At 45.7% G+C, this 10,507-nt stretch overlaps 1 protein-coding gene and 1 long non-coding RNA gene across 4 annotated transcripts in view; one reads left to right on the top strand and one right to left on the bottom strand.

Annotated features, from left to right (window-relative positions):
- The window catches only part of Tbxas1 (thromboxane A synthase 1), a 175,031-nt gene that overhangs the window by 46,955 nt on the left and 117,569 nt on the right, over nt 1-10,507 (bottom strand). For all 3 annotated transcript variants that reach the window (XM_031381610.1, XM_031381609.1, XM_031381607.1), the window contains one exon: nt 8,759-9,073. In XM_031381610.1, the coding sequence (XP_031237470.1) occupies nt 8,759-9,073 (315 nt within the window). The remainder of the gene's footprint in view (nt 1-8,758; nt 9,074-10,507) is intronic.
- Nucleotides 869-1,920, top strand: LOC116098763. The gene is made up of 2 exons (XR_004121940.1): nt 869-992; nt 1,710-1,920. It is a non-coding gene; the product is annotated as an uncharacterized LOC116098763 (long non-coding RNA).

Raw genomic sequence — 10,507 nt, 5'->3', positions numbered from 1 at the left:
TCGAACTCAGAAATCCGCCTGCCTCTGCCTCCCACGTGCTGGGATTAAAGGCGTGTGCCACCACCGCCTGGCGACAGGAGGTCTTTTAAAGATCACAACTTTTCAAATTCCCATCAGATTGTGCTATTTGGAAACTTCTGTGTAAAACAGCATTTGTCAAAGGTGTCCAGGAAGCCAAAACACAAAGTTTCCATTTACTCTTTTATTTCAAAAGCTAATCATAAGGGACGAAGTCTATTCTTTTATCATGCACAATAATTAAACAAAAGAATACTTGGTTCAAGTCTAATTCAAGGCCAAGTGGACCAGCAGAATGCTGAGCTCCGCTGTGGCTTTACCTCGCTCAGGTTTATTTGTAATTCCTGCTTTTCTGGGTTGCTGTGAACTGACTCTACATCTTACATGCTTAGCAAAGCTCAGATCCTCTAGAGCCCAAGATATTGAATATAAAACACTCTAAGTTGCCACGGGAAAGGCACATGGATATGTATCCAGGCTAACTGGTGTGTTGCGGTCCTGGGAGGGCTGTCTCTATACAGGTCACTTCTCTCTGTGCTCTGCAGGGACACAACAGGGGTGGGGTAGGGTGAACTTGGAGCTTTCATTGCTAAACATCGAAAGAGCCAAGGTGCCATGCTTGCTGAGGCGGGGCAACTCGGGAAAGCTGCTCCTAAATCCTTCCTGCCCTTCAGCGTGCCTGTCCTGCTTACCTCACAGTTGCGCAGCATCTCTTGATGGCTGGGACCTTTAGTGGGCAGTGAGCCTGGAGGTGAGGCGGGGAGGTGGGGGGGGGGGAAATCTGGGTCTCTCTGGACTTGGGGGAACAGAGCTAGAACAGGAATGAAGGGGGAAGAGGAAGGAGAGCAGATGGTGCCGAGGGCATCGAAGGAGAAGGAAAAGGAGCTGCCGCGCCATTGAAGAGACGGGCAGGGGAGGCACGTGGCCAGGGCTACAGCCGTTTCTCTGAAGCTGGAGGGGAAATCACAGTCTGAGTGGGTCGGTTTTCTCAGGGGTCACTGTGGGGGTTGGCACTGGACATCTGTAGCGAACACGAAAGATTCTGGAGCCTTAGATAGTAGCAGGGAGAGGCTGTGACCATTTACAGCCCAGATGGGCCCTGAGAGGTGCCATCTGCCCTTCCCTTCTGGTTGTGTAAAAGCCATGGGGTTGGTTTCTCTGGTACCTGGTCTAGATTTACTGGCCACTCTGCTCTGGGGACTCACACGTAGTCCATGTAGAGGTAGCTATTGTTGGCGTTCCCTCCAGAAACTGTCTTGTGGGCAGCAGGGTCCACAGGTCACGATTTCTGAGAGCTTCATGCACACTAACAGAGAGGCCCCGCTTCCCAGGTTGTGAAGATTCCCTGCCTGGCCACTCATTGTTAGGATGCTACATCCTTGAGTCAGAAACTCCCAGAAAAACAGGAGCGTAGGCCAAGCTGAGGTTCACTTCTGAGCAACCCCTTCACTGAGACTCCCTTTCCTTAAGTGACAATAGAGAAAGAGTATAGAAGTTACCTTTGTCCATAACACTTGGGGCAGACCACCAAGACTGCTGGGTACATCAATCAATTCCTAGGAGAGCTTCAAGGCCAGACAGAGCTCCTGGCCTGAGGGGAACACTGTAGTGGGTGCATGTTGGATGTGACAGGTGTCCAGTTTATACAAGCATACTGCATCTCACTTACCATCTTTGTCTGCTTTGAGCAGGGCTTTAAATCAACCGGAAGCATGCCATCACTTCCCATCAGAGAACTACTTAAAGAGGCAAGAAGATTGTAGGATAAATTTAGGACTAACGGATTTCCAAGATGTGTTAGGATGGAATGAGTCCCAAAACACTCCATCTCCCATCCATAAAATGACTGGCATCATCATTGGAATAATCTAGAAATCATTAAAATTTATTCACAAAAGGCAAGGCCCTGTAGAACTTGAAGCCTTCATTATCATTAGGAATAAATACACAGTGAATCCATGTGCATCACAGTGGCACTTCCAGTCAAAGGGCCTGGCTCTCACCATGTGAGCTGCTGACAGATAACATCAGAATCTAGAGTTCTCTGGAAACTGTAAGGAATGCAGATGCTTGGGTCCCACTCAGGATCAGTCCAACAGGAATCTGCAGCTTAGCTCCATAGTTCCTATGTGTGTTAAATTGTGTGTGTGTGTGTGTGTGTGTGTGTGTGTGTGTGTGTTTAGAGGCCTGAAGTTGACATTTGTACTGTCCTCTGTTTTATTTCTTTCTTGTCTGGCCTGGAACTTACCAGGTAGACCAGGCTACTGGTAACTCAGACTCACAGAGAACTTCTTCCTCCTAAGTGATGGATTAAAGGTGTGTACCACCATGCCAGCTCTCTCTTGTTTTTTAAGACAAGGTCTCTTATTGAACCTAGAGCTAACAGACTGGGTAAGATTATCTAGACAGCAGGCCCAGAGACTCTCTTGTCTGCTTCCTCAATGCTAGGATTATAGATAAATACTACACTATCTGTCTTTTTACGTGGGTGCTAGGAATCCAAACCCAGGTCTTCCTGCTTCTGTGACAGATATTTTACTAACTGAGCCATCTCCATATTTTTAGCCTTTGGCTAGTGCCGCAGCCTGGGCCTGCTCCCACCCTGGTTCTTATTTTTATGCTTGGAAATCAGGGTGTTCTTACTTCTATGTAGTTGTTTTACGTTCAGATGCGTTGTTGTAAGACCTAAAGGAGGGGGGGCAGTTCAGAAGAGCCATGGGGACTGTTGGCTGGGCATGGAGCTGGCGGGGAGCACCCAAGCTCATTCAGAATTCCATCAGACTCGGACAAGGGGGAGAACCCTGGCTGATGAGAGCCCTGTTCCCAGTTGCAGCTCCATCCTACTTCCTGTGTGACCCTGTATGTGATCCTAGCTGGGAGACTACCCCCACCCCTCATTCCCCACAGTGAGGAAAAATTTATGTTAGGCTATCCAAATAGTTTCCAACCCAATGTCCCCGGTGACAAAAGGATGCATGTATTTATGAAATAGCTGCTTATGGCTAAGGGCTATTTTATTTTTATAACCGTGGGATATGTGTGGCTCTTTGAGATCCTCTGGATGATTCAAGGAGCAGATCCCCAACCTTTCTGGAATCGAGCAGCATGAGCTAATCAGCCAAAGAAACCAGCACAGAGTGGTCTTTGATCCTTAGGAGAAGTAGGGAAAGGAAGATGTGTTTTAATTAGATCTTTATAACGTGACAAAGTGGCTGTTGGAGAGCTCTGGGGAGTTGACGTCCTTCTAAGTCATGACTGTGTTCAAACTACCCTGAGCAGAGGCCGTAGATCAGTGTCATCCAGTTTGTGATAAATTTATAACTAGGTTCTGCAGAGCAGATTTATATCAACAATTAAGCAGAAGGAAAATGGTTCATAAATTTTGGCTGGCATGATCTGGCACCAAAGAGGAGGCAGGAAAATGGTTTAGCCAGATCAAAAGTCAAGAATTTCAACAGGAAGTACTAAAACCATGGCAAAAACAGTGTGAAGGAAAGAATTATATTTTTTCTCTCTCATCCTTTAAAAATTATATATTAGAGCATACAATGAGACAGCTTCATGTCAATGGCCTGACTGAAAAGTTTTCTCCTTATTGTAGTCTCCTATGTAGCACAAATGGGATAAACCTTCCCCTGATCCTTTTCGACTAGCCTAATGGATGCACCCGCTCTTCCATCTGACCAAGACAACATGGAGGAAACATGAGTTCTCCAAAAGTCCCAGTGATTTGAGAAGGACAACACTGTGTCCAGATATTCAGCTACCAGAGTTTATATCTTGGGTTTTGGTCCCTCATTTTATATGTGAATGCCAGCCGAAGGTAGAGCCTTTGAGAACTCAGCTTAGACAAAGTCATGGGGTATGACTGAATTTATGACAAAAGAAGCTGAGGAGCTAGGAAGTGGCTCAGCTGGTGAAGTGCTCGCAGTGTGAAGATCTGAGTGTGGACACTTGACGTTCATGTGAAAAGCTGGGTCAGGAGTGTGTACGTGTCATCCCAGAGTGAGAAGGATAAGACAGGTGGATCCCTGGGGCTCACTAGCCACAGTTTAGCTGAGCTGACCTCTAAGTTCAATGAAAGACTCTGTATCAAAAAATAAAACTGAGAATGATGGAGGAATACACCTAACACTGACTTTTGGCCTCCATAACTATGTGTGCGTGCATGCATGTATGTGTGCATGTGTCTGTGTATGTGTGCCTATGTGTATGTGTGTGCCTGTGTGTGCGCGCAAGTAAGTGTGCATGTGTGTATCTGTGCGCATATGTGTGTGCATGTGTATGTGTGTCTTTGTGTACGTGTGTCTGTGTGTCTATCAGTGTGTGTGTCTATCTTTGTGCGTATGTGTGTGTGCCTGTGTGTGTGTGTGTGCATGTGTGTGTATATTCATGCAGACAAGCATACATAAAACCAAAAGGAAAGGAGCAATCACCAAGCTAGCAAGCTTGCTATCTCATCATGTGACATTCTCTGACATATCATGGAGCAACAAGAAAGCCCCTGCTACCTGACCAGAGACTCTGGTCCCCACCTCTAGAAAGGAAGTAAACGAACACTTCTCTCTCACCTCTCACCTCTCACCTCTCACCTCTCTCTCTCTCTCTTTCTCTCTCTCTCTCTGTCTCTGTAACTTGTCTATTTTCAAGTCTTCTGTTATAGCCAAGACATTGGAAGAAATTATGTGTGGTCTAGAGAGATGCCAGAGACAAGGGCTGTCAGACAGATTATAACTGTTATATCTATACTAGAATAGAAGCCTGCTCCCTGAAAGGAGACAGGCAGACAAAGCCAAATGGGCCAGAGTAGACAACGGGAGAACATAGCTAGGCAGAAGGTAAGGGCTGAAAAATATGTAGTGATTCCCCAACAATGGGGCATGCATTATGTTGTTTTTGCTAAAAGTGAACCTTTTGAACTCTTGACTTTGATGGCTGATATATTACTTCTTGATTGGGGAAGGTTATACTATGACAACCTGCTAGCCCGGGCTTCACTGTAAGCAGAAGGAAGCATCAAGTCTTCCTGTGGAGGTCACAGGAAGCAGCCATGTCGTTTATAAGAAATTCACTGGAGCCAGGTGTCCTAGGTACTGTTGGATTCACAGTCCTGACTTCATAAAGCTAATCTGAAAAGTTCTGAGGGGAGGAAAGCGTGGTCTCCTAAAAGGAATTAGAAAGTGGGAATTCTAATTTGGGGACCATGGGTTCTATGCTTAAAGCCGGACAAGCTGAATTTTGGCTTCCCAGAGACAGAGAGAGCTACTGGGCACAGGGCTGGAAGTCTTACATCAACAATTCCTGACGGGAGCCACTTCTGCTGGCTGCCGTGCCCTGGAGTCTACCTGGGTGAATTGTTGTTGATCATACTTATTTATTTTGTGTCTGGGGGTGGGGAGGGGCACCACTGCTAGAGCTTGGAAGCCAGGTGATAGTGTAAGAGCTCTTCTTCTCATTCTGTAGTATGGGTTGTTGGAGGGGGATTAAGCTTGGCAGGAGTTGCCCTGACCACCTGATCTTCTCACTTGTCTACTGGGTGACATTTTCTACCACTGCCTGAAGCAGTCTCATGTGACACAGAGGTTTTTGTTGTTGTTGTTGTTATTGTTATTGTTTTTGCTTTTTTATCATAGAGGAGGGTAGTAGTTCTCACCACATTCCCAAAAGAAAATTACTGAAGGGGCGATGGTGTGGGGAAAAGGAACTAGATCCAGGATCCAGACATTTGTATGACAGGTCATGTAAGGAGGCCTGCTCTATAGAGCTAGGTCAGAACACCCTGGTCATAGGGAGAGAGAGACTGCAGCCATGGAAGCTGGCATTAACTGGCACTCAAGAGATATTTGTTGAATGGAAACCAGCAGGAAAGTTATAACAAATCATACTTTACATGCAAATTTTCAGGAATATTTTCAGGGAAATACTTAATGTGTGAACAGCTAATCTGCATTTCCATGTCCTGACAGATGGCCCATATTAACAGAGTTTGAGTCTAGTAAAAATAAATAAATAAATAAAAGGAAAAAGAGAGAAAAAGCAAAAAAGAAAGCCTACAAGTATTCATTGAGTGGGGACTGTGCGTAGGACTGAACAGAGTGGTATGCTCCCCAGGTATCTTATTTATTGCTTCAGAAAGACGACCCAGACACTTTCCCATCTGTCAAAGACTACCCCAAATACTGTCTAGAGGAAGAAACCAGCCCTCAGGCTGGCATGGGTGGAGTAGAGCATTCTTTCTTGGGAGATAGTTCTGGGTTCCAATTGTCTAATGCTTTATTCTCAAAATGAACCAGAGACCATCTTCATCAGAACCTCTGGGATTGTTCTGATCAAAAATCCAGCAACTCCTCCTCTAAGCCTACATTTACAGAATTAGAACTTCTATGGCCAGGACCTTGGAATCTGCCTTCCAGTCATCTCAGAGGGTTGAAAACTTTCACCTGGTACAATCAGTCCAGCCCACGGGTCTTCCTGGTACTTGGGAACACTTAGCACAGCTCCATGGGAGATGGGCTTTTGGGAAAGAAGGCCTGGTCCTAGGTGCAGAGGCTGAAAGAGGCCAGGGTTTGGTGAGTTGGCACCACCTTCCTTGAGGTCAGGGCCAGTTCAGGCCATGGTAGAGGTGAGGGCATAGCATCAGATTTTGTATGGGAACATTTCTATGACCACAGCTTCATACCCAGATTGTCCAGGTTGTAGCTGGTGAACCTGGTAGGCTCTCAGGGCTATTGAGATATTACAACAGTTTAGAACTGATTATGCATACCTTATATGGCCCTGGAGGGTTTCTTTTGGAAGGGACATTGCTTAATAGACTATTGGCTATTAACCCCCTCAGAGTGAAGACAATGACCCCACCTCTTGGAGCATTTGCACCTTCCCTGAACCTCAGTCATATGTAGCACATCGCAAGGCGCCCTTCAGACACTTCTACAGCCTCTTCTTCATTTGACTTGCCCTTTGGCTTCAGACCAAGGGTTGGATTTCCCCCAACCTTCCTCAGGAAGGCATCTTCCCCAGTTCTCAGCCTTGGGACTTCAGCACACCTGATCTTGGGTCTGGAGTCAGTTTGCTTAGGCATATCGATGTCCCCATGCCCTGACAACAATAATTGGCCCATGGTTGGATGAGGGATTCTGGTCAGTGATCTCTGTGACTTTCAGTCATACATGCTCCTTGGTGTTGAGCAGTGAGGAAGCTGTGGTCCCAGGCACTCTTGTCAGACTTCCTATGGCTTCCCAAGGACAGTATGGCTAAGCATGGGGCCAACAGGAGGGAAGAGCCAAAGACTAAGGTCAGAGAAACTAAGGCACGAGGGTACCTTTGAGGTCCCGCTAAAGATTTTCCTGAAGTCTCATTCACTCTCAAAATGAGCAAGATTTTTTTTTACCCATACAAATGCTTGTTTTGCTAAAATCAGTTGGACTCAGAGTTTAGTTATTGGGGGCTAAATATGTTCTAAAAGACACACCGGGATGTACCCCATCATCTCTGACCCTCCTCAACTGGAACCAGAGATTAAATAACTACCAATAAACCAGACTGAGAGAGGTGGTAGGGTTATCTGGATTCACGGCTTGTTGGGACTCCATGCTTGAAGAATATTGATTAGTGGATCAATGTCAGTCCAGAGGAAACCCTGTCCTGTTCAACATTTTAATCAATGACTTGGATGAAATGGAAGGTATGGTTAGCAAGTCTCAGATGACATTAGCTCGAGGAAATGCTAATATGACAGATGGCAGAATCAAGATTCAAAATTATTTTGACTGTGTGGAAAAGTAATAAGGAGAAATACAAACTCTTGCACCCGGGCTCAAAAGATCAATCTGTATAAGCAGGGGACTGGGGATACCCAGCTTGGCAGCTGTCATAGTATCAAAGAACTTGAAGTTGACCACACAGGTTCACATGGAGCAACTAGTTGTAGTTCTTCAGGGTTCAAATATTTAAAGTGACTCGGAGAAGAAGACTAACTTTGCCTCTACTTCCCCAGTAGGACAAAAGGTAGAATGTTCTAGGAGGTAGTTTCTCGTTATATATATATTTAACCCTAATGCTTCCAATAGCAGAATAGGGCATATTCCAAAACTGTGTCTGTTGTGTAATGATATCAGAACGTAATGGACAAGATGCCATTGTGGGGATTTTTCTTATTTAAAGTGATTCAGGGCAGTACAGCCTCCTGAGAAAACCAACAGCCCAGCTCAAGGCAGGCAGCTGCTGCAATCTACTACAGAGGGGCTTTACCTCCAAGGAATACCCAGGATGAATCTGCGCTCGGAGTCTCCACGGCCCATTCACTCTACCTTCTTGTACATGTGGTTGTGCTTCCCTCTGCTCTCTCCTTCCTGCTTCATCTGGTGTCCTGTGTCCACTCCTGCTTTCAGACTCAGTTCCCTTTGCCGAATCCCTTCTCCTATCTTCTTCAGGGAGGCTGTACCATAGTCAGAACACGCGATAGCCAGACCCCTTCTCTATGGCTGCCCTTTGACCCCCAATTCCTTCCTGGGTCTCCAGGAAGGTCCCCAGATCCAGTCTCACAAACTATTTTCCTGTTGTTCTGAATACCCTATTTTACTTGCCAGCCCAAAGAGCTAGAGAAGGTGGGTATGACCTTATTTTATCTTACGAACTTAGAACATGATTTTGGCAAGCTATTAATCAGAAGTTCTACCGAATCCACTGCAGTATGGATGCCCATGGATGCCCGCGAACACCTGGACCCCACTGTACTCACATGCTTTACCATGAAGAGGTCCACCTCTTTCAGAAGCCTCTCCTGGCAGTCAGGGTGGGTGGCCAGCAGGTATGTGATGAAGGAGAGCGTGTTCGTGATGATCTCGTGGCCAGCAACAAGGAAGAGGAAGGCCTGGCCCACAATTTCATCCACAGTGAAAGGCTTCGGTGTGGATATAGGCTGGCACCTTTGGGGTGAGTCCTCTGTGCACTCAGTAGAGGACAAGGCCTCTGTGACCACGTCAAAGCCTTCCACACCCACAGAGCCCATGGAGTGCCGGGCATCCAGAATGATCTGCAAGAAGTCTCTCCGCCTCTGAGGATGAGAGCAAAAGGCACATTAGAGCCACAGGATAAGGCTAGAGGACAGGGTTGGAGGAGAAGCTCCTGTGTGGCTTCTGAATGGCTAAGTAGGAGGAGGTCCTGGTCATTGTGTTATCTGAATGACAGCAGTGAGGGGCCAACTGATGCCCCAGTGAAGAGGTGAGGCTGTTCCCTTCTTTGCCATTATACAGACTTATGGAGCAACCATGGGTTAATACATGCAATGTGTAATGATGAGAGCAGAATCTTTCCCTATCTATCACATGTACATTGTATGTGTCTGGAATCTTCAAACTCTTCTTTTGCAGTTATTTACAGACTAGTCACTCCTACCGGTGAATATAGTCACCCTGTTGAGCTGGAGAACATCAGACTTAGTTCTCTTACCCATAATGGCTTGGGTGCCCAACCACCCCTTTCCCTTCCCTTTCCTCCATCCTCCTCAGTCTCCAGTGACCACTGTTTCTCTGTTTCTGAGATTAGATTTTCAGTTTCGGCATACCTAACAAGCATGTTGTGTTTGTTTTTCTGTTCCTGGCTTACTGCACTTAACATATTGCCCTTTATTGTCTTAACTATGTAGCTGAAAACCAACAGATTCCATTCTTTTATAGGGCTAAATAATACTTTCTTGTTAATGTACCATATTCCCTTCGTATATTCTGGAGGAAGTCATCCCATACAGGCTGATTCTCTCTCCACTCCCCCAAAATACTGTGCTTAAAATAAAGCAAGTTTTAGAACTGTAGACACAGTGGGATCTCATCTTTAAAAACAGTAAGTGTACAATCTAGAGAACCGCGTGCATCCGTTCATGTGTAGTAAACATTTGTCAACCTGTATTCAGCAGATCCCTAGAGCCGGAGGAGGTGGGAAAACCAAGGTCTTTTAGTTCTGATTAATGCTTTCTATGCATTTGTTCTATTGGCTGAATTTCCAATGAGAAAACACCTGATAGATTTAAATCAGAGCATATGTCTACTATTTACTCTGCAAGAACATAGTGGATGGCTATAAGTTTTCTCACACAGTCGACAGTCAACAGCATGGGATGGTGGTATGGAATGTGGAGCTGGGAGCTGGTTTGAGTGAAGCTTGTCTTCAAAGCCCCCAGGCTTAGCAGGCTGCTTCCTATGGAATCTCTTTTTCTCTCTCAGTAATCCCTGATCTCCTTTGAGTGCTTAAAGCTGTCTTATCATTTCCTCTACCTTCCTTATCAGAATTTGCATATCCTTTACATTTGACTACTGCTAATTCTAACTGTAGGAGTGTTTACCACGGCTTTGGCATTCACAAAGTATATTCCGGGTGCATCCTTTCTTTGAAATGCCTTTTAATGTGATGAATGACAACCGGGATGTTGCTCTTTTCTGAAGTTTATGGGATTAAAACAGCAAGAGGAGAGTATTAGAACCTTCAACAGGAA

The sequence above is a fragment of the Mastomys coucha genome, unplaced genomic scaffold, assembly GCF_008632895.1.
Source record: "Mastomys coucha isolate ucsf_1 unplaced genomic scaffold, UCSF_Mcou_1 pScaffold20, whole genome shotgun sequence".
NCBI lineage: Eukaryota > Metazoa > Chordata > Mammalia > Rodentia > Muridae > Mastomys > Mastomys coucha.
The sequence above is the reverse complement of the archived record's forward strand: the minus strand, read 5'-3'. Positions and strand labels throughout refer to the sequence as shown.